Source organism: Sceloporus undulatus, chromosome 4, assembly GCF_019175285.1.
Source record: "Sceloporus undulatus isolate JIND9_A2432 ecotype Alabama chromosome 4, SceUnd_v1.1, whole genome shotgun sequence".
NCBI lineage: Eukaryota > Metazoa > Chordata > Lepidosauria > Squamata > Phrynosomatidae > Sceloporus > Sceloporus undulatus.
Genome location: NC_056525.1, coordinates 157862650 through 157887329, shown reverse-complemented (window position 1 = coordinate 157887329; position 24680 = coordinate 157862650). Strand labels below are relative to the sequence as shown.

Below are 24680 nucleotides of genomic sequence, written 5' to 3'. Positions count from 1 at the left end.
GCATCTTTGAGACTGACTGAAAGAAAGAAGTTGGCAGCATGAGCTTTTGTAAGCTTAAGTCTACTTCCTCAGATGCCAAGGTGCTACAAGATCTTTCTGCAGACTGATCCTACAGACTAACATAGCTATATCTTTAAAACCAAATCATCCTTAAAAATCTGCATACATATATGTGTGGAATATGATATACCATTATACAGCAAGCGGGTGATAATATTTTTTCAACATAATGTTCCAACATAATGAGATACTTTAAGTAGAAATCACAGAGACTGAACCTGTTAACACAACTGGCATTATGCCACAAAATTCTGCCCCTTTCCAACCCATGGGTTAATAGCATATGTAATCCTGATTTCCTCTGAAAGAGGGAACATTGCATTAAAAATTCTGCCAATTGCCAAATATGAAGGAAAGCACTAAGACACTGCCCCTGATAAGCCTTACTAATACCTTTGTTTATTCCTTAACTGAAAATAAAAATTCACAATCAAACCAAACAAATAAACAGAATGGAAATGGAAACAGTGCCACACAATTTGTTTGGAAAACACATCTGACACTCTACAATGCATTGAAACAGGACTCTTGGCTCTTCAAAAGATTTTGATCTGCAAAGCAGAACACCCGGGTGTGCCACTGAAAGGGATTAAAAATTGGCTGGCAGGCAAGAAATAAGATGATTTTAAGGGGGAAAAAGTTAACAGTAGAAAATGCAGAAACAAGCTGGGTAGTGCTGCAAGTGAGTCAAGGCTTACTTTAATTTTACCTCAGAAACCTTTGAAGGCTGTGCAGTTTCCAAAATGGCTAATGCAGAGATGAAACAGAAGGGAGGGCCCTTAATGTATTCAAATTGATTGGAACGGATTAGTCTTCCAGCTGATTAGAGGTTCATACATTTCAGCATGGCATAAAGGAAGGCAAGGAAGCTGCAGGGGAGAACCTACTATGCTTTTAAGCTGACCAAATTATTCATTACAAAATTATTGAACGAAATAAACCCCATCTCCTGTTTTAATTATCAATCATTTTATCTATCATGGATTAATCTGTTTTTGCCCTGTCCCTGTAATAAATGTGGTCAGGGTTTCTTTGCTAAAGTATTAACTAGGATTGCCATGTCTCAGAGCATCAGCTGAAGCTCCAGGAAATGATGGTGCTTCCCTAGGTCTGCTCACAAATCCCAGGGTGAGTTGTACTGGAGAGAGAGGAAAAAAATATCAGGCATGATATGACTTTGAAGTTGGGGCATCTATCTCTATCCATTCTCGGCTGGCACCAGGGCTCTAGGATTCATCATGGTGCTGGTAGTGTACGTGTTGCACGCACACATATATTGCCATGCCAAAAACCCAAGAGTGAGGGAAGGACATTGGAGAGATACCTGGCATATAGGTACATATACTTGGGGCTACTCTCATGTTATTTGAAGCAAAGGGTGGAAATTATTGTCCCATCTTCTTCAGCAAACCCTGGCAGCAGTGGCACATATGGAGGAGGGGGTGGCACTGAACATTTCACAAATCTCATCAAAAACATAGGGCCTGGGAAAATTCCCCATGTGTCATTTTTGGTCTGTGTATTGCTATGAGGGATATGAACCCTCATGAAGGGCAGGAATTCCTGCAGCTCCTTGGCACTTTTTGTTCTCTATCCATCTGTCATGAAATACCCCTTAGTCACTTTGGGGTTATCATGTCAGCTACTGAACAAGATTTTGGTGATTTGTGGGCCCACTTAACTGGGATTTTCCATGTACCAATGTTTAAAATCAACTGGTCCAAAAAGCCCAACTCTTGCATGCATTTGACACATCCTTGTGACATCACAGTAGTCTGCCTTGTAGGCTCAGGTTTTCGTCCTGAAATCTCAGGGAATGGGATCAGTAGCAACTTTAACAACATGCAGGTTTTAAATGATGAATAAACAGGAATACTATGAGATGTGCCAGTGGTTCTTAGGTTGAATTTAAAAGAAACTTGCTATCCATTTTTCTTTCCCATGGATGCCAGTCATTCCCCTCTAGACTGAGACCTACATCTGGTTGTAGGATATGCTGCAGCAGAACAGAGATGCTACCATGTTTGATTGCTCATTGTGTATACTGAGTAACAGCTATTCTCTGCAATCTCAAGGACAAGCTTTTCAGATCACATAGTACCTGATCCTTTCAATAGAAAATGCAAAGGATTGACCCTGAGGACCATCTTCATGCAAAACATGTACTTTTCCCACTGATCTATAGTCCCAGTCTTTTAAATTGGTTTGTTTTTCATTACAAGGTCTGGTAACAAAAGATTATTGTGCTACATTCAAAAGATCTTCGATGCCTGCATGGAGAAAATATACAGGAAACAAGAGCAGCCTTAGTATTTTCATTGCAATGAAATACTGTGTGCACACAGTGGCATTTTATGCTCTTACACTCAAAAAGAATGAAAAGCCTTGCAAACACTGAAATTCTGCAGAGTTTTAAATCTGTTAGAGTCAGCAAATGGATCCACTCATGATCCTATGTATTTTTTGTGCTTATTTATTTGTGTATTCAGTACCAGCAGTATGAACATATAAACTCTCATGTTATTCAATGCCTCTGCTCTAAGACATTTTGGGAATTTCTGAGCCTCAAAAATGCTATAATTTTGGGAGACAGCCTCTTGTGTGTTGTGTTGTGTGTGTGTATATGTGCCTTTAAGTTGCCTGTCAACTTACAGCAACACCATGAATTTCATAGGGTTTTCTTAGGCAAGGAATACTCAGAAGTGGTTTTGCCATTTCCTTCCTCTGAAATATAGGTCCAAAACACACTGCAGAAATAATCCAGTTTGAAACTGCTTTAAATGCCTTGGCTCAGTGCTAGTGATTCCTGGAAATTGTAGTTTATTGTGGCATCAGAGCAATCTGACAGAGAAGGCTAAATGTCTCACAAAACTACTGTTCCTAGAATTCCCTAGCTTTGGGCCAGGGAGGTTAAATTAGTCTCAAGGTGGATTATTTCTGCAGTATGTTTTGGATCATAGTTTGGATCATAGCACCTGGTATTTGTTGGCAGTCCTCCATCCATAACTAGGGCTGACCACTGAAACCTAAATAAAAACCTTCTGTTCTGCACATATTCTGCACAAAAACATTTCTTCTTTCTGTTTTCCTTCCTTTCTTTCTTCTACACATCTCACAGTATGTATCACTTCTGTTTTTAATGGGAATGTTGGTGCATATAGAGAAAATTATGATCTTTAGGTTATATTTAGTCCTTTTGAAAGGAATTAGCCCTTTTTAAATATTTGAAGGGATGTCATATTGAGGAGGGAGCAAGCTTGTTTTCTGCTTGCTCCCGAGACTCGGACCCCAAACAATGGATGCAAGCTGCAGGAAAAGAGATTCCACCTCAACATTAGGAGGAATTTCCTGACAGTAAGGGCTGTTTGACAGTGGAACACACTTCCTCGGAGTGTAGTGGAGTCTCCCTCCTTGGAGGTCTTCAAACGGAGGCTGGATGGCCATCTGTCGGGGATGCTTTGATCTGGATTTCCCGCATGGCAGGGGGTTGGACTGGATGGCCCTTGCGGTCTCTTCCAACTCTATGATTCTATGATTCTATGATTCTATGATTCTAGCTCTACTAATTCTTGAAAAGAGAGTCATGCCAGGATTTAAAGCTCTTATTATCATCTGAGAAGAAGAGGCTTCTTATCCTACCATTTTGTTGTAAGTAGTCTCCCACCTGCCCCCACCCCAATTCTGACATGGCCTGCATCAATCTGAGTACAGTAGACCCTTCCTATTGGAGGACTGGTGATCCATGGCTTGAAACACCCATGGATCGCCATGACCCATATTATTCATTGGTCATGCTTGCACCTGGACATGCTGACACATCTATTCATGTTTGCCATTGAGTTATATGGAGCATGGTGGTTCATATTTTCTGGTATCCATGAGGACCCCCAGAACAGCTCCTCCATGGATGGGAAAGGTCCACTGTACCTTTTAATGTTCATAATCATAAACTGGATTTATTAAACCTTTTGTAGCCTCCCTGAAGGACTTGCAAATGCAATGGGGGTCTTGTGACCTATTGGGTCACATTGAGACCCTGATGATATGAGCCGATGCCTTCAACCAGTCCCTATGGGATGATCCATTGTAATGTTTATTCCCACAATTAATTTCATGTTGCTCTCTGCTCACTTGAAAATATTCTTATTAGTTTGAAGGGAGGTCTCTTGATTTTTTAAATAAAAAGTAGACTTCTAGCAGAGAAAAGGAAGATAGTGAGAAAAGAGAGTGACATGTTGTCAATGTTTATTTGAATGTTGTGTGAAATAATCTTATTCTCTGACATTCTGCAGAACTAACTCCTTTCTGAATATTATAGGGACTTCTGTTGTGCAAGTCACAGCCATGGATGCCGATGACCCTTCCTATGGAAACAGTGCCAGAATCATCTACAGCATACTCCAGGGCCAACCATATTTCTCAGTGGAGCCAGAAACAGGTCAGGGAGAGTGACACTGTTTTGTTTTCATTATTTATCTGCCTTGTACAAGAATGTTAAGGGAACAGAAGTGCCACAGCGATTATTTAGCTGTTTGCCATAGCCTGATAACTTTAAAAAAACCCACCACCAACTCTGATATATGAGAAATATAAAAAAATGTATTGATGTATTTTATAGTTGGAAAACAAAGAACAACTTTTTTTTTAAAGTGTAATGCAGTGTAAAAGCTCTTCTGTCCTATATGCAAAATGAAATGATCTATTTCTAGACAGGACCAGTTAGGAATCATGGTGAGAAAGGTTATTTTGAATGTACTCCAGTATGTGTGTATGTAGATGCCTGTATATATGAATTAAGCCTATAAGGCAATGGGGTATGCTTAAATTAAAATGAAAAACAAAAACACTAGTGTATACCATGTATGAAGGGATTTTTTTTCTTTATTTCCTGCGAGGAGCATTTCTACAATGTTTGCTGTTTTTAACTTATGTTTTAATGATGGTAGTATTTAATTATCTTTTAACTTTTGTCATCAGTGTTTTAGTTCTGTCTTTTTACATTATTGTAACCTGCCTTGAATGCCAGGGTATAAATCCTAAAATTAATTAATTAGATAAATAAATATCCATAGCCCATTTCACACTGTTTAAAGGACTGCACCAAGACTTCTATCACCTCTTTCTGCTGAACAACTACAAAATCACTATTTTTTGCTCATCATTTTCTCAGTGTTAGACACTTTGCTGAACTACTGCTGTTTTTAAAATGATTTTTGAAGATTTATAATGGCTATATTCTTCCATAGTGTGTGTGTGTGTGTGTGTGTGTGTGTGTGTGTGTGTGTGTGTGTAGCAATGCAAGTATGAATGGCAGCAGTATAGTGAGTACTAACAACCACTTTCTTGTTTTCCTTAAAGGCATCATCAGGACAGCTCTACCAAACATGAACAGGGAAAACAGAGAGCAGTACCAAGTCGTCATCCAAGCAAAAGACATGGGAGGCCAGATGGGTGGATTATCAGGGACCACGACAGTGAACATCACCCTGACTGATGTCAATGACAATCCACCTCGCTTCCCCCAGAGTAAGCTTTCTTTAAATAACCCTTCCACATTACAAAACATCAGAATACAAAGAGTTCAGCAACCACCATCTGATTTAATTTAAAGAAAATCTAAATTATGTAGCACAAGTGAACAAAAGGCCTATACACATATTCGCTGTTATTAAAAGCAAAAATGAATTGAAATGAAATTAAAAGCAAAAATGAAATGTTACAAGAACATCATTGTTGTAGGGTGGAGAATGGTCAGGCAGAACAATAGCATGGAAGCTGGACTCTAGGTGGTTAGTTGTGAATGAAGGAGAGTCAAGAAAGGAAAGGACAAGTGTTTTGACAATTAATCTTGGTAGCTAAAATGATACAATCAATTATAGGCACATTATTGTTGTTGGCTAATTTTGTTCCCAAATAATGCAATGAGTAATTTTAGCAATTTTCTTCTCAGTCATAGTCAGTTGTTTTTGTTGTGTGTCTTCAAGTCACTTTTTTACTTATGGCAACCCTAAGGTGAACCGATCAAGGGGTTTTCTTGCAAAAATTTTGTTCAAATTGGATTTGTTTTCACCTTCATTTGAAGATGACAGAGTTTGACTTGTCCAAGATCATCCAGAAGTTCTCCAAATGGAGATTCAAACCCTTGGTCTCCCAGTGTATTAATCCAGTGCATAAACCACTACACCTTTCTGACTCATTTTCCCAGTAAAAGAAAGTTTTGATTTTTTTCCCTGCAAATTGTGCAATTTCCAAAGTCTATTTGCACGTTTGAGACTTCTGTGCAAAATTTCTCAATGATATTTTTGCACAGAAAACAGCCTTGTCTGTGCACAAAACAAGCTTTTCTCTGCAGAAAATAATATTTCCGTGTAGAAGTTTTATTTTCTGTGCAGAAAATTGTTGTTTGGATCTGATCTGTAGAAAATTAGCACATTACATTTTTGAGGACAGATAACCTTTAATGTGCAAGTAACAGAACTTTCTGCACATAAATATTATTTCCTGTGTAGAAAGTGGTGTTTTTTGCACAAAACTGTAATGTGTAAACTTTGCATATAATAAGTTCAAAACTCTCCTCATCAGGGTGTTACATTAGTTGAAAAACACATTTTTCAATGATTCTTTATATATTTTGAATATTTGTATCCTTTTTGCAAGATTCCATGCAGTTTTCATCCCCTTGAGAAGTTTGAAAACATAACGTAAGGAAGTAATTCATATATTTTCTCTGGATTGTTGTGCGATTAATCCAATTTTCAATAAAATTTTGGAGAATTATCAGGAAGAGCTTGAGATATTGTTGCAGGGCTTCTCTCTCTCTTTCCCCCCAAGAAAGCTTCAAAAATGAATCTCAACTAGCCTTCTTTCCAGGCTCCCATAAAATGTTACATGAAAGCAGTGGTGTTGACAATGATATAAGCTGCATAGGTTTCAAAGTTTTAAGGCCTAGTGCTTCTGGCTCCAACCGAGAGAACCTAAAAAATCAATTGCCTTCTCAATCCATTAAGTAGTGAGACTCTGGGAATATCATTCCCCGTTATCCAAAGCAGAAGCAGACAGGTTCTGAGCATGCTTGGAAGAGCATGCGATTAATATACGCATAAAGCACTATCAGATGGGAACAATTTTGTGACATTCAGTCAATAAATAGATTAATACTTTTTATTTGACTAAGGTTTAATATATGAGATTTTGAATACACTTTAATACATGAACTCTTCTCTATGTTCCATGTTAAAAGGGGAAAATGAGAAAAAATGACTATTTCAGGGTAGGCTGCATACCTTCTGACAAATACATCTATCATGAGGGGACAGGAAGAGGAGGTAAGAGAGGGAGAGAGAGAATTACTGTAGCATCCCTTGCTGTCTTGGGGATGTAAATGCTACATCTTACTATTCTCAAAAAAGTTTATGGACTCTGAAGATGGTTGTAATATTTACTTTTACTGTGCTGAAAATCTGTCTCACAGATTGCTTTCTGCAACTGCTTAGATAAAATTATGTAAAGCAGGCTATTAGAGATGTTTAGGATATTTGTTAATGTATTTTTATTTTAAAAGTCCACCATTTAACCATATTTTGGGGCATGTAGCTCTTCTTTAGGGAAATATTAATAAAGAGAATGTATTAAAATCATTGCCAGAAATACACACACACACACACACACACACACACACTCTTATACGCATTGAATATAGATAACACATTAGTAAATATCTCAGTATTTCACAGTTATAAAAATGCTGCTTGCTGAATTGCCTAGGGTTTCTACAGAAACAAGACTTTAAAATACCTGCACAGATATAATATTACACAGAGATAATTGCATTTTACTTTAGATATTTTATATGTCTAAAGGTCAAACTATAAGGCATGTCAAATATGTTGCATGTGCCTGTGCTGTTCCAGACTGGGTTTTTATGAGACTGCAAAATTTATTCAAGGAGAAATCATATAACCCCCCTCCCCATTTTTCATAGTTGTTTGCAGCCTGTGTTCTCTTCTTTTCTGTTCCTGTGGTACCAGTTTCCTCTCCTTCACTGTGCAAACTCAGCCAAGGGATCCTATCAGATTTTCAGGCCTTTGTCAAAGTGGAATGAATACAGTGGACAGTTATCACAGTGTCAGGGTCCATTCTTGTCTCCTTGCATTCAGTTATGGGCAGTACAGCTATAAAAACTGAAAGCTCTCTTCACATACTGTAACTGGAAAGCCCAGCTCAGATATGGTTTTCAGTCTTGTGAAAATATCTGTCTTCATACAGAGTAGTATGGGCATGGGACCCTACAGAAATTCTTCTAAAGAAATATGTTGAATATTTTGAATATTTTATTTTTATCCTATCTTGCCCCTCTCCATCCATGTTCACTGTGCCCTCCAATACTCAAGTAAGTTAATGTAATGGTGTGAGATAGCATGACCAGATTCAGCTATGTAGCAAACTCAGTATGGGTAAATGAAGAAATGTTATTTTTAGGAGAATGTAGCCCTTTCTTGCAAAGCCGGTTAACTTAACCTTGCTGCCACACAGTGCTAGAAGGTGGGGAGTATCTCAAGCTGCTTTTAGGGTTTTTATTTTATCTAAGCACATTACCTTAGAAATTTTTAGAGCAGTGGGCCTACTCTAAGCATGATGAAGTCTAAATCCAATTTGTTCTGCTGTGTTGTGAGGAAGGCAATGAAACCGTCACAGTCCAATATGGGAAAAAGTGTTTCCACATTACCTCACTAGATTGAATGTATATTCCCCTTGATTTGCTCCTGAAAAATGAATAACAGCCTTGTCTCTACATATCTGCCCCACTTCACTTTAAACAATGATAAAACGATTGGCACAAATCAAACACATTCATGAAAAAGTGCCTACTTCCTCTTCTCTTTATTGTTCAAGTCATCACCAGCATTTAATGAGCATCACGGGCAAGGACAATTTGCAGACTGTGGAGGAGTGAGATGAAGGTTGTGTGACCTTGCTTCTTCCATGAGTGCCTGGATGAAGGAAAGCCGCACAACCTGTTTCACCACTTCAGTATATGAAGAGGAGCAAAATCCTAGCTGTCAATCAATCAGAGCTTGGAAAGAAAATAAAGAAAATTTAAGCTTGGAAATAATATGTTAATGACATTATCAATGACTTGTTTATTTCCCTCTAGTTATCCTTCCACAGTATTAGATCTGGTTGATAACTTAATGTGAGCTGGAAATATTGGGGGGAGGGAATAATAGCATATTATGCCAACTCACTGTATTGACCTTTGATGTTAGGATAGATTCCCCCCTTCAGCTCCAGATTTCCTTTTCAGATCAATGCAGAATTGTTTGATTTACTTGACTGAGTAGAGAGACAATAACTTTTGTCTCTCATCAAAATAGGGTTGGCCAGGGAGAGTCACAACAACTCAACAACACAACAAGAACGTGAAAGGCAACAAGATTCTTAGCAGTTCAGTAGAGTCCCCTTCTGCAGCATATTCAAATAGTGTAGATTTTCCTCCATTCACTTGAATAGGTGTAGAGTCCCTTCACTTAAACTCGCTTCATCTTTTTTCTCCTCTTAGCAATTTTGTTAAAAATCATAGCAAGAAAGAAAGGTAGGTAGGTATAGACATACAGGCTAATTAAATTGATGATTAATGCAACTATTAATTTAACAGATACTGTTAACTTTTTAATTTTATCTATTTTTGTTTTGATATCAAGCTCTTTTCTTCTATTACACAGGATTCTTTCTAGATTCCTGTATAGAAATATCTAGCCACAGAAGTATCCCCAAACATACAATTTCACTTTGTTCAATAGGACATTTTTTAAAAATGAAGTATCCCTCCCTTCCCATGGTAGCCTCCTTATTAATGTCGCTTATATAATGTTAAAAGAAACAAAATGAATTGGTTCATGAAAGGGGGCTGAAAAAGTGCTTGATTCATGAATGTGCCGAAGGCCCTATTGATTCTTTCTTAAAAGAAGAATCAATAAAATTCATGTCAAATGTGAAACAGTACACTATACTGATCTTATCTTCTATCTGATTTGACCATGTATCAAGGGGACTAATGAAAGCGAAGGCCTCTTACACAGTTATTATCAGAATATTTTTATAGTCATGTAAATGACTTGTAATTATGGGCAGCTTCCTGAAAACTTCCAACCTGTTATATAAATGACTGTGTGACAATATTAGTTCTTAATAGAACAGGGAAAGAGCTGTAGGAAATACAGTGGGATTCAGTCAACAAAATGAAAATAAAAATTGCTTACAGGGAATGGGGAAAGTATTGTTCCAGTAGTAAGGTATGTGCTCCATTTAGGTTACAGCTAATTTTGTGCTCTGACAAACTCTTATAACTAGATGATGATGATGATGATGATGATGATGGTCCATGAAAACCTATGCCATAATTCATTTGTTACATTAAAAAGATATTTGTTGCTGATTTTGCCCCCCCCCCCAAATTACTGGACTGTTCACTTTGAAAATAGGACAGGGTTGCTGAACAGTGCAGACATTTGTACTCATGCTCTTGTATGTAGAACAAAGTAGGATGAAATTCTTTACTCAATTTCTTTTTGCAGGTAGCATTGAATAATTTTAAACTTTTCTTCCTACTGTGAGAGTCTTCAAAAGCCATGTAGTTTTCAAAGGCTATTAACAATGTTGGACTTACAGTGGATCCTTGTCATATGCTGGGGTTTGGTTCCAAGATCCCCCGTGGATAATAAAATCCATGGATGCTCAAGTCCCATTAAATATAATGACATAGCAAAATGGTGTACCTTATAACAATTGGAAAATCAAGGTTTAATATTTGAAATTTATACTTTTTTTGAAACATTTTCAAACCGTGGTTGCTTGAATCCATGTATAAAAAATCTGTGCGTAAAAATAGAAAATAAAAAATAACAGCAGCAGCATTTTCTGCACAAGTAACAGAAATTTATGTATGAAGCATTTCAATGCAGAAATATTAATTCATGCACAGACTAAATCCCCATCAAAGCATTTTGTGCTAGAAAGCAACATTCTCTACTTAGGAATTAATATTTCTGAATTAAAAAAAATTTCATGCTGAAAATTCTGGTTTTTGTGCAAAAACAACCACACGTGCATTTTGCACTGTGAAGATTCTTGTCAATCCATTTTTTTTTTTCCTTTTCTGGGTTTCCCAACTCTCAAAAACATCTTTTTCAACAATTTGTAGAATATTTCTCAATATTCTTTCTGTCCCTAGAATCATGTCAGATACAATGTGAGCAGATCCTTCATCTTGTTTCTTTTTTTACAAGCTGCTGCGTTGCCTCCTTTCCCAAAGGTCAACCTCCATCCCATAAACATTAGGGAAGGGATATTAATAATAGCAAAATCAGGGTCCCAACAAGCTACTTCAGTATGTATGTTTGTATGTATCATGTACTATGTAGAAAAGTCACAAAATAATCCTGACCAACCACTGTGATTTAAGAAGAGCTTTAGAGTATGGCAGGAGCAAAATACATATAGCTGTAAAAATAATTGCTTGTGATTTTATATTCCTTTATAAACTTCACAACTACCAAATCCTTTTAGATGTGTGACATAAAAGTATAAAATTTCAAAAATATAATTCTAATTTTTAAAGTGACCTGAAAATCTAGGTTTTCTGTCTAAGAAATAAAGCACAAAAGGAAGTTGTGTTGGAGAGTTTGTCTCTCCATTGTTTTTCATTCCTCTGTAGTGGGTCCTGGACTACATTTTTCATAACTAGAAGGAAGCTGGTCCATCTTCATTAACAATATTTATCTTCAATAACTTGTAAGAAAACTGCTACATCAACTAGTGTTGATTTAGATTTTCAACATCTTTCATGTCCATTAAAGTTCTCTTTTCAGAACAGAATATCCCAATTGCTTTACAATAGGATTAGGTGAAAAAGTATTTGCAGTGAACAGGAGATGCCCAATAAAAGAAAATATATAAAAGTATGCATTCAGGCCTTTTAGTCTTTAACTGGAAATGGAGGGTTTGAAGAAGGCCCTGCTTGAAGGAGGTTTGTCCACTTCAAATCTGAGCTGCATTACTTTGAGTGAGAGTGATCAAGATTTTGTTACTTCCATACTGAACAATTGTGCCAGTTCTATGTTCAGTATTAAAGCTTAGAACTAAAATAACTTTGGTTAGGTCTCCACAGGTTTGGCTACTTATGTACCAAGCTGAATTAGTTCTCTTTGATATCCTAATTATTACTATCATTATTCATTTGGATCTGGATTTAATTGAACTGAACCTCATTATAGTCTTAAATCTCAATACATGGATTCCTGATCAAATTTATCCATAAGAATGACTCAGTGGTGTAGTGGTTTGAACGTTTTACTCTGACTCTGGAGATCAGAGTATGAATCTTTATTCAGTCTTAGAAACCCACAGGGTGACCTTGGGCAGGTCACAGTCTCTCATCCTCAGAGTAAAGCAAAGGCCACCCCTTATAAACAAATCATGCCAACAAAACCTTATGATAGATTCACCTTACAGTATCCATAAGTTAGAAATGACTTGAACACACACAACAAACAATAAATTGTTTACTTGTGAATTGTTATTATTCTGTTGTTTCTATTATTAGATGAACCTTTTTTGTGATATTTCACCCTATTTGGAGTTGTAGCTTTATTGCAAAGCTGTTTGTTCCTGAGCAACATTCAATTCTCCATGTGGTACACATCTGAGTTATATATTGTGGCCTGTCAGATGCTTGACAATATTTTTCGGGTGCTTTGCTGAAATGTGTCCTCCCATTTTCCAGACATTTTTTACTTCCCTCAAGAAAGAGGCTTTACCTTTTCTTTCTCATTATAAGGGCACCTTAGAAATACTTTAGAATTTCTTTTCATTATATTTTAAAGCTGGTGTTGTTGTTCGGAAGTAGTCAAAGGTGCTACATATGTGTGTATGTGTGTGTGTTTCCTTTCTATTCCACTCCTTTCCAGCAATTTACAGCTTCTTCAGCTGCCTTTGATTTCTTGTCTGACAAAGCTCTTTGGGAAAGGTTGCCTTATGAATCTGTGGAGGCTGCCTTCTGTTTGTTTTAAAAAAACAAAGTATTTTTGAAAAATATTTATAAAGAAATCTTTGGCCTTGACCATGAAGTTTTCCAATTACAATGGACATGATCCACAGGCATTTGGTTGTTGGTAGCACCATTATCTCATCTTCTATACCTTCTTCATAAATCAAGGCAGGAATGGACAACAAGTTGCCCGTCAAACAAATGGCACCCTTCCATTCTGCACCTCAGGCCCTTCTACAATTCCCACCTGCTAAAATCCCTCTTTTGGGGAGCAGTTGTAGGCCTCATTGAATTTTAGACAGGTATATGCCTCCAGATCTGAAGAAAAAGCCTTCTTATGTAATAAAGTGTATAGCGTGCCTCATTACCCAACAGCTGTTGGGTTAGTGGTAGGCAATCTGATTTACTTAGTCAGCATTTATGGGAAATGACAATGACATAAGCCACAGGGCATCCAGTATTCAGAACTAGTTGAATGATCATACTGTTAAAGGCAGACACTTAGGCGCATTACAGACCGCCCGTTTGGGGCGACCTGTAATCGGCCCTTTCCCCACCAGATCGGGGCCTCAGCTGCCACAACGGCAGCCTCTGCGGCCCCGATCCGCCACTTTCCAGGCCGCGGGGAAGTGGCAAAAGGCCGCTTCCGCGTGGCCTGAAAAGAAGTGTCCTTGGGGCTTCAAGCCCCAAGGACACCCCATCGGCGGCGGGGACTCTCAGAAAGGGGCCACTCGGCCCCTTTCTGATTTGCGTCACACTGATGCAGCCTTCACATGGCTGCGCCAGCAACGCAAACCAGGATTCCTGCTCCGCCGAAAGGGCGCACTAAGCGCCCTCACGTGGCGTGACGACGTCACATCCACACCACCCCGTTTGGAGTTGGCGCGTTCGTGACGTCATGGTGGCCCCCATGTGGAAGGGGCACCACCATTTTGTACGGACTCAGTCTGTACTAGGGTTAGGGGCGTCCGGAAGTGACGCCCCTTTTTAACCCTAGTACAGACTGAGTCCGTAGTTTAAAGCCCATCTGTAACGGGCCCCAGACACACAAACATACCAGTACTTCTCAGCCATCTTGAAAATGAGGTAAGTGCAAAAATCCTAAATCCCACCCACAAGAATATATCTGAAATCCCCTTTCTCATCTGGAAAAAAAAGTTAAGAAATTATTCTTTCTATTATTTGCCACAATGTGGGGGAAAATAATCACAAAATCACTTTGGGCTCTTCTGGATAGCTAGAAAAGTCAGGGCACTTATTGTGCAGTTAGAAGACTTTCACACATGACTGGAAGGTTGTGTTGGTCTCAACAACCACAAGGTGTACAGGCTTCTTTTTCAGAAAAAAAAATCCATTGTGAAGGTGCTATTTGCTATTTAATTTGCTATTAAAAAGAAACTTGGTGTTCCTTGGATTAATATCTACTTCCTATACCATTTTATTTTTTAAAAATATATATATTTTGATAGCAGACAGACAGACAGGGATATAATCTTACTGAAACTCTCATGTTGAGGTATGAAATAATCCAAGCTTCTTGTTTTCTAAAAACAACAACAACGTTTAACATTCTTTAAAAACATATGAACTTACAGAAACATATGCTTCCTTTGCAGGCTCAGTTCACTTCCGTATTCCAGAAACATCTCCAGTTGGCACTCCCATTGGAAGTGTCAAAGCCTCTGATGCAGATGTTGGGAGAAATGCGGAACTTGAATATCGCATTACTGACGGGGATGGAAGGGATATGTTTGACATTGTTACCCAAAAAGACACACAAGAAGGCATTATAACAGTGCGGAAGGTTGGTATCTTTACTGTAAATCACTGAGTGCCTTTTTAATATGTATTTCATAGTGATAACAGCACTAAACGTTTAGTTCTTGCCAAGAAATATCATCGTCATCGTCATTATATTTGTTTCTATCCTACATTTTTCACAGATTGGAACCCAAAATTGCTTACAACGATTAAACAATTGTTAAAAGCTATGTGATCCTATTTTCATGTGACCCTATTTTCAACTTTGTGTTTATTTCCTTTATGTAGAAGAAAAAGGATTGGTTGAAAAAATACTAACAAATAGCCACAGGAATATAGTGAGACATACAAGGCAATGACCTTAACTTTTTCCATGTTGGAAGTAAACAGGCATCTATATTTGTATAGAGAATTACTGTGAGATTTATTGCATGAGGGGAAAAAAAGTTGAATGGAGCTGGAAGTTGCGGCTTTCTCCATGCCTTACTGGATGATGGCCTAGTGCTTCACTTCTCCTCTTGTGACAAATGGGTGTAACAGTGTGTCTTTTGTCAAACAGTTTTTTTCTATCTAGACAAATGAAGAGATTCTAGAAAATATGCCTGCCCTTTTGTTTATTTCTTTGATCAATATACTCAAGCCTTTTTGCTTCCTTTCTGACTGCAGAGGTCATGCCCTCCTCCTCCTTCCAAAAGTTAGTCCCTTATTTTCCTTCATCTGTGAAGGGGGCATCCATTAAGATTCCCATCCCAGAATGGACATTAGCCAACTTCCACACTTGAGAGTCAGGCTTAGGAGCTCTTGCATTAAAGTTTAGGCAATCTTTAGTTTTTATGGGTTTTTCAGGCTATGTGGCCATGTTCTAGAAGAGTTTATTCCTGAGGTTTTGCCAGCATCTATGAAGATGCCAGCCACAGATGCAGGCAAAATGTCAGGAATAAACTCTTCTAGAACATGGCCACATAGCCCGAAAAACCCACAAAAACCTATGGATGCCGACCATGAAAGCCTTCAACTTCACTTTAGGTAATCTCCTTTTGCCTGCCTCCTTTCCTATACCAAGATGCATTTCCTGAAACAATAAATGCAAGTTTTCTGTTACCTTAAAAGAGCATCCTTGGTATTTGTTATTGGTATTGGTATACCAATAGGGAGCAGGGGCAAGCCCCAGTGCATACTGGGGCTTGTAGTTTTTGCCGCCTCTAGCGGTAAAACGGTCTGCCCGGCTAGCGGGCGACCGGTTTTTGGTACTGACATGGAAGCCACCAGCCACTCTTTCTTAGAGTATACGGCATTCATGAAAACATACTTAAAACCTCTAGAGTTGTTCGTGAATGGTTCATTTTGGGCATCATAGTCAAGCTGTGCTGAATATTCAACCGTTATTGTGGAAATGTTTTCCACAAAATATTATGTAACATTAGCTTTTTAAATATATATTGGGCATTCCCATTTTACCTAGATACTGCTGGGGAGTTCTTTCTCTTCTGACAGTGGCTGCAGATTTTTACTTCCTGTATCAGTCACACAGGTTTTTTGTACTGCTATCAGGTTTCATCTAGTGAATGACATGATAATTATCTGTTTGATTTACATGGTGAGAAAACCACTGATGCAAATGAGAATAAGCAGAAGTGAGAGCAACTGAAATGTCATAATAACAAACAAACCATGGGATGCTGGAAAATTTCCAAAGAGGTCATTTATTGGCAGAGCCAAAAAAAATTTGTGTGTGTGTTGGGGGGGGGGGGGAAATGATAAATAAATTTGCCTTAAGCTTGTTTTGTTGGCAGATCTTGGACAAATTATTTTTTTTTCAGAGGGCAGCTCCTCAAATACTCCCAATCCTGCTGGTTTGGGGATTATAAATGTTATAGTCCATTAAGTAATTTTTTGCAAACTCTTCCTCTTGAGCTTCCATGTTACATATGTGTATGGTTTTTGAAAGGGCATTCACTTTATTTAATTGATACAAAATGTCCTATTTTAAAAATGCCAATTTTCTTCAATGGGATAGTGAAGAGTAGGTCAAATGTTTAAAAACAAAACAAAACAGTATACCTTTCTACAGGTCTGTGGAATTCCATGCCACACTCTTAAATTTTAGGTCTGAAAGACTGATGTTTATTGAGGAAGCTATAACACACTCCGCAGGCAAATCCATCCTGCTATAATGTAGAAGAGGAGAATGTGAGACATTTCAAATGTTGTTGGACAGCAACTCTCATTATCTCTGACCAGTGGCTGTGCTGACTATAGGATTTTTCTACTGCAAAAATATCTGGAGGGCCACTTTCTTCACTCCAGTGGTGCACCAATTCTGGCAATTACATTATACTACTTTTCCTTTGCATGAGATGCAAATTTGGGTTTCCTCAAGAATGAGTTGATTTTGCACTCGTCAGTGTTGCTGTGTCACTGCCAAACTGCTTCAATTCCCAAAGGGACAATAGTCATCAGTGTGCCTTATGGTAATAACATTGTTTTTGTATTAACTGAACAAATGTAATAAATGAGTCTTCTTAATAATTGTTTTAAGAACTTTCTAAATTGATACTTTCATTATCTTCCAGTGCAATGGAATGATAGAGAATCATTTCCCATAACTGTAAGAAGTGCCAAATGTGACTGTTATGTTATGGTAGGCAAACAAACAAACAAACAAATAAATAAAAATGGTAAGGAAGACTGTGTGGCATAGTGGTTTGAGTGTTGGACCAGGTTCAATTACCTGCTTGGCCATGAAACCCACTGGATGACCTTGGGCAGGTCACACACTCTCAGCCTCAGGGGAGTGCAATGGCAAACCTGCTCTGAACAAATCTTGCCAAGAAAACCCCATGATAGGTTTGTTTTAGGGTCACCATAAGTCAGAAACAACTGGAAAGCACACAACAATAATTTTCTCCTTGAAGGAGTAATTTTAATAATTTTGGCAATTTTCTTCTTGCTGCAAAAAAAAAAGGGGGGGGTTCAAAAAACCACCTAGTTTTTTAAGTCTTTTCACAATCTGGGATTTTATTTTTCTGCAAGAAAAATTCCATGTTGCTATTTTGCACAGAAAACTTTTTTTTTTTTTTGCATAGATAATATTTTTGCATCTTCTGCATAGCAAATATTATTTTTATTTCCTGCACAGGAAATGCTGAGTTTTGAGCATAACAGTCACATGCAAAATTTTTCACAGTTAGTCTGAAAATATGAAGTTTCTCATTGCTGCTGGATTCTTCTCATCAGTCCTTCTCATTACTCAAACATTATTTTTCAAATATTCTCTCTATTTTTTTCCAGTCTCTAGTGATGTGTTGTTATTATGTCCCTTCAAGTCATTTCTGACTTATAGCGAGTCTATCACTGAGTTTCTTGGCAAAACTTGTTCAGAGAGGGTTTGCATTCCTCTGATGCTGAGAGAGTGTGAATTGTCACTCAATCTGTTGCCATGGTCAAGTGGGAATTGAAACCCTGGTATCCAGTGTTGTAGTCCAATTCTTAAACCACTTTGACATGCTGTTTCTCTATTTAGTGATGAGTACTGCTTTTCAACGCAAAATATTTAACATTTTCATCATAGCATTAAAGAACACATATATTAGAATGGCCAAACTGAAATTCAAAGTAGATTTTGGAGTTCAGCCACAGTGAAGTGACTTGGGGATTTTGAAGGAAGCCAGTGGAGTTTTGTAAGGACAGTGACATTCCTCAGGGGTGTAAGAGGAATGAAATCGTCTTGGCTGCCCATCGCAAATTCTGAGCGAATGTTAATGTGGTCCCAAATGGACAAATTATATTTGTGGCTCTCTCGCTCAGTGTCCAAAGGAGACATTATTGCATTGCAGTCTCTCATCTGAACAGTTCCAATGCTGAGAAGCAATAGTTATTTTTTGAGACATAATATTCTCCTTGAGAGCCAGGTTAAAATGGAGGGGAAAGGAGTCTCTGGAAAATATGGGAGCAGAATATTTGTTACCAATGTAATGTGACTTCAGAGAAAATAGATTTAAACACCAAGACAGTTTGACTTCTTTTCCAAGTACAAACTTAACATTAAAGGTTTAAGGAAAAATAAATTCAAAAATGTCCTCACAATCCATTTTGGATCCATTTTTGATATCTCTCTATTAAATGGTGCATGCTAATGAAGCTCTGCTCCAGTGTCAAAGAAACTGCACTTCCTCTCTGCCCATTCATTCCTTGGAAATTATTAATTAGATGACACTTTTCATCTGCCATTCCAGTGATATTGAAGAACAAAATCACTTGCCTATTCCCCCACCAAGCATTCCAATTATAACTCCAAACTTTCAGTCTTTTCATTTTGAAAAGGAATTGCTGACAAAATGTCACACATATTTTTTGGCAAATAATTTAAAAAATATAATTTGATGTCAGAGGCATTAAATTCAATGAAAATGAGATATGTTGAGAGCACTGAAATTTAAATTCAGGAAATTTTCACATCATTGGGGACATTTTTTTAAAAAAAAATTGCCCATGTGATTAAGTTTGGTCAATTTTGTGGAACTAACTACAGAAAATCAAGATGTATGAGAGCAGACATCTTTGTAAATTTTCCACAGGGGAAAGGTATACAGTCATACCATCTACTTTAACCTTCAGTCATTAAGAAGGTCAGGTAAGTATTGATGAGCATTTTGCTCGCCATGTCAGAGTGAAAAAAATTGCTTATTTTTTTCTGGCATGCAAGAATTTAGCTGGATAAATTTATGAATATTTGTATACATTGTATATATTTTTTGGACTTTGGGAAAATCCATTTGTGCAAACCCTAAGGTCCCTGGAATGCCGGCAGTTTACATCAAATAACCATATTGGGCAGCAAACGTTGGTATTTCAACCACAATTGTTTTCTTCACTACACACACACACAGCAACACACACAGTTCTAAAACATGGTGTTTGTGGCATAAAATTAAAGTTTATTGTGCAAATGGTTCAGAAAAAGTCCCAAAATGGAAAATCTAAGATTACCAATGTGGTGTTTCAAACATGTGCTTGGATTTTGCCGAGATCCTGCCTCATCAAGAGACAAAAATGAAAGTAATATTACAAAACTATAAGCATCACTACTCTGAAATATTCAAAGTCCAGGAGATATTTTGCCATTATATTTACTGGTTGAGGGAAGTAAGATTGGAATAAGTGTTAACTAGGCATCTGACCCAGGGTCTACATCCAAGTCCTTTCTAATGAGGGAGATGTTCAGAGTAGAAGAAGCGTTGTTACACAATGGCACAAGATGTGTTACCCTGCCTATACAAATGGTATTAGCCTACTGCACCTTATGTAATATGTGTATAACAGATAATTAAGAAACAATGCTATGCTCTGATGATAAATGCGGTGTGCATAATATTGTTCTCCTTGACATTTTCGAAACCCATACAGAGTTTTGTGTTATACAGTTATTTTGTTGTTGTTGTTTGTTGTTATTATTATGTTGTAGCCACTAGAGTATGAAAACCGAAAGCTATAACTTTGAAGATAGATGCAGAATCTTTACGGTGACCCACGTTGTTATTACCTTGGGCCCTTTAAAGACACACAACTTGGAAAATAACTGTAGAAGATGTTGAATGAGCCTCCCCATATCAGCAGAGCCGCAGACTTTTTGAAAGAATGAGACCATTGAAGTGGGCAAGCAATAATAGGTACGGGTGATGGCCCTATATCCAGATCATCTGCAGGCCTACAGGTAAAAAAAAACCAGAATCTGAGAAAATGGAATACATTTAAAGTGTTCCACTGTACAATTTCATTACATTGAGAAATGAAAAAGTGGTGAATTCCTTCTTATTGTTGTCAGATTGCCACCAGATAATTAACTCTGGCAATGATCTGAATAGACAGCAGGGACCTTGTGAACTTGAGCAATAGTATATGTAGAGGGCTAATGTACAGAAGAAAATGCAAATATCTTAAAACTGCCATGGTTCAATAGCTATGGAATACTGAATGTAATTGTAGTGCGATAGCTCTATGACAAGGGGGTAGATAATCCAAAACGATAAATCATCCCGAACTCCCAAAAATAGCATTGGCTGTGGCAGTTTTAAGCGTTGGAACGGCAGTATTTTTGTTGTGTACAAGTAGACTTACCAAACTTAACTCAACAACCATTTTCCTAAAAGAATCCTGTCGCCTAAGGACATACTCGCTGTCCTGGGTCTCAAACCTGTTTCTCGACTGGTGTAGATCTTACTTGCTGGCAGATCTTTTGCATAGTTTGCGGGGGTCTGACTTCTTCTCACTGTTCCCTTAATCTGTTGGAAGTTTCCCCAGGGCTCTGATTCTGGGTCCCCTTCGTTTTCCTCTCGACAACACACTGTCCTTAGAAAACGCATCATCTCTTTTGTTTTTCCTACCATCTGTAATTGCCGCGGACACCCACTGTGCGTTTCCTGCCCCTGACTTGGCGGCCAAGCTTGAACACAGCAAGTCTCAACTTGACTTACAGCGTCTCGCAGTGATGGCGCCATCGCTTTTGAAGCTCAACATGTCCAAGCGGAGCTCCTTGTCGTTCCTCCTAAGCCAACCTTCAACACTCCTTTTCCTGCGCTTTGGACAACCTTTGGCCCCCCATCCAGCAAGCCCCATCGTGCTTTAATCTTTGAATCTTCTCTTCGTGTATCCCTCAATCAAAACACAGCCAAGGCTTGTAGATTCTTTTTGTACAATTATTCCAAAATCCGACCATTCGCCCCTGCCTCGACTGCAAGACCCCGGTCCATTCCCTAGTGATCTCACGACTTGATTACTGTAATGTCCGCCTGCTGCTTCCTCTTCTCACCTCGTCCTTTATCTCTGTCCAGCATTCAGCGCCCGCTTATCACTTCCACCCCCGCTCGACCACATGTCTCCTTTGTTTGCAATCCCTTCACTGGCTCCTCTCCCTTCGCATTCAGTATAAGCTCCTGCGGTCGACATGCAAAGCCCTCCATGGACTGGCCCCTCCTTACTTATCAGACCTCTGCTCTTCACCTTCCCACCAGGGCCCCTCCGTTCGGGTAGTCAAGGGTTTTTCCTGTCGCAGCCAGGATTTCCTCTGTCCCCAGCCCGGATTCGCCCCTTTTCACTTCTGCCCCCTCACTCCCTGAAAACCTTCGTCCGCCGACAAGCATAGCCATCAATTCTTTAACCGCGTCAAAACGGAGCTGGAAACCATCCTATTCAAGAAGCTTTCCAGGCATCGCAGAGTGTCGCTTCTATCGATGTTCTGTTTTGGCTGTTTATCGATCCGTTCCTTATTCCTATGTACTGTATATGTATTTATCCAGCTTGTTGTAGTATTTTCTCGAGATAAATGAGTAACCATCCGATTATGAGCCTTGGCCCGCCCTCCAGTCATCTGTCGCTATTGTGGCCAGACCTCGGTTAGGTTGAGAGGGAGACTGTGGACTCTCTTACCTTTTCCCATCCACCACCCCCTTCTCCTGTCTGTGTCAGTTTCTTTTAGATTGTAATGCTGAGGGCATAGGAACAACGTCTAACTAAAAAGATTGCATGTACCAAGCGCTGTGTAAATTTACAGCGCTTCAATAAACTAAAGGCTTGAATAATACATAAAATAGAATAAAAGAGGAATTTTATTGAATGAAGAGATCCACACAATAGTTTGCACTGGAAAATTCATGGTAGAAAAAATCAGAAAGGTACGATGTGAAAGCAAAGACACAATGTGTGTTAGAGAATTTGCCTGTTTTCTGGAACTGCAGTATAGTTTCCAGGCACTCTCTCCAAGTTCATTTTGGGTTCCAGACACTGACATCACATTACCGCTATTAGTGTTTAACGCGTTTAAAATTGGTGGTAAATTGGTGCAGCGAGATGGTGACAGAGCAAGAGAAAGAATCCATCCCAATCTCTTTGCTGGAAAGCAATCCAAGATGTCCTGCAAAGTCAATGGAGACATGGGCTCATAAACAAATTCTGACCCAGTCCTTTCATCAGTTGGCAAATCAGAAAAATTCAGTCATTCAGTCCATCACTGGACGATCTAGTAACAGGAGTTCCCTAGGCTGGGGAATTGCAACTGCTTGGAGAGAAGAAAGCAAATAGAAGATGGACTGCCCAAGGGTTAAAATCAACTAGCCTAGTGGAGTTGCGTAATTTCACTGCCATAAAGTGGATATAAGAAATGTATTACTACTATGGCTGATGTAAATGGTGCTAGAAGCAGACTGCAAAAAATCAGCAGTGTGCACAGGCGATGGCCATCTACTTAAATCAAATGGGTGAGAACTTTATGGTGTGTTGGCCCCAACAGGCGAGGAAAATCCACCTCCCCCAGCGCCATTTCCTGCCATTCATATTTTTTTCCCTGCAGCCTCAACACTGTCAGAGGAAATGATAAAGATATCTTCATAAGGTCAACTGAATACAAGTCAAACTGTTTTCCCGATTACATGGACAGTCTCTCAATGGTTGTCATTGAGGCCCACACATGAATCTCTAAACACCCATGTGTGTCCCAAACTCTCTCCACATGGGCAAAGATTAACTTGTAAATATGAGCAACATTTTGCAAGGCTGAGTGAGTCTGGACATAAAAGAACTTGCAGTTGTACAGGATTGCCAAGAGGCGATGAGAGTGAGAAAAGACTCTCAAATGTAAAGAAAATAATAATACATGTTCCTACTACATCCACAGCACCAAGCACCTTACACAGAAAGCGCACGAATCAGTTTTGGGGAGCTTGCAATGGGAAACGGGCAAAGTATTCCCTGGAAAGAGCTAGTCTTTGTAGACAATAAGACATAAGTTATATCATCCTTGCTTTGACCTTTATGTAGGAAGTTACAAAAAGTGTTGTGGCATTTGTGGCTGGCAACAGTGGCAACGGAGACAAGGCAGGACCGAGTCTTAATATGGTCTTGTTACCAAAACGTGCTGGGGCCTGAAGAAGACATCCCACACAATACATATTTTAATAGGGGAATGTTAAATAAATAAAGTGGACCGAATTGGTTGGGGGCACATGTTATGTACTTGGATCTTCACCATGTTCCGCAAAACCAACACTAGGACTCAAGGGCAATTCCAAAAGGTTTTGTAAGTTTATTGAAGGAGTTGAGTTAAGGTTCTGATATTGTGTCCAGGGGGGGCCGGGGGGGGGGGGCACCAGCTGGTGGCTTGGCATGCATCAGAGACATTATTCGTATTTATTCTTATTCTGTATTTCTTTTATTCTTATTCTTCTTTTTCTTCTTATTATTAATTATTTATTGATAGACAGTCTCTTTCCACCGGCAGGATTTGGGACGGGTTACCCAATCAAAATTAAAACAGTAAAATAATGAACACAATCTCTGAATCCATAATGTTAACAATACAACATCATAGAAAATCAGTGATTAAAATCACAATAAAAAACTACAGAGAAATTTAATCACCATTGGCAATGAGGTTGGGTTTAAAGGAGAGTCAGAAGAAGGCATGAGTTGTGGAGACAAGTGGAGAGGGCTCCATTGGTACTAGTCTGGGAATGCCGCCGGAGAGAATCTGTCTTGGATGGCTTTTGTAAAGGCCTGCAGAGACAATTGTTATGTGAGCGGATCTCTTTGGTAGGTCATGTCCAAAGTTTAGGAGTGACCATGCAGACAAGGTTCCTCTGGGTAAACACAGCATGGGTTTTTTGTTGGTCTTCTGTCATGAATTGTGCCACATGGAAGAGAGTGGGCATATATAATGTTGGTTTTGTAGAGGAAAAAAATTTATATGTTAGAAACTGTGTGTTGTTTCAAGGCCCACAAGGGTGTTCATTTACTTCAATGATCCCATTTTCTGCAGGGAAAC

At 38.7% G+C, this 24680-nt stretch overlaps 1 protein-coding gene across 1 annotated transcript in view; it reads left to right on the top strand.

Moving 5' to 3' along the window:
* Positions 1 to 24680, top strand: part of CDH10 (cadherin 10) — a 153348-nt gene that overhangs the window by 105665 nt on the left and 23003 nt on the right. The window contains exons 4-6 of the mRNA XM_042464401.1: positions 4379 to 4498; positions 5419 to 5586; positions 14722 to 14909. Of these exons, the coding sequence (XP_042320335.1) occupies positions 4379 to 4498; positions 5419 to 5586; positions 14722 to 14909 (476 nt within the window). The remainder of the gene's footprint in view (positions 1 to 4378; positions 4499 to 5418; positions 5587 to 14721; positions 14910 to 24680) is intronic.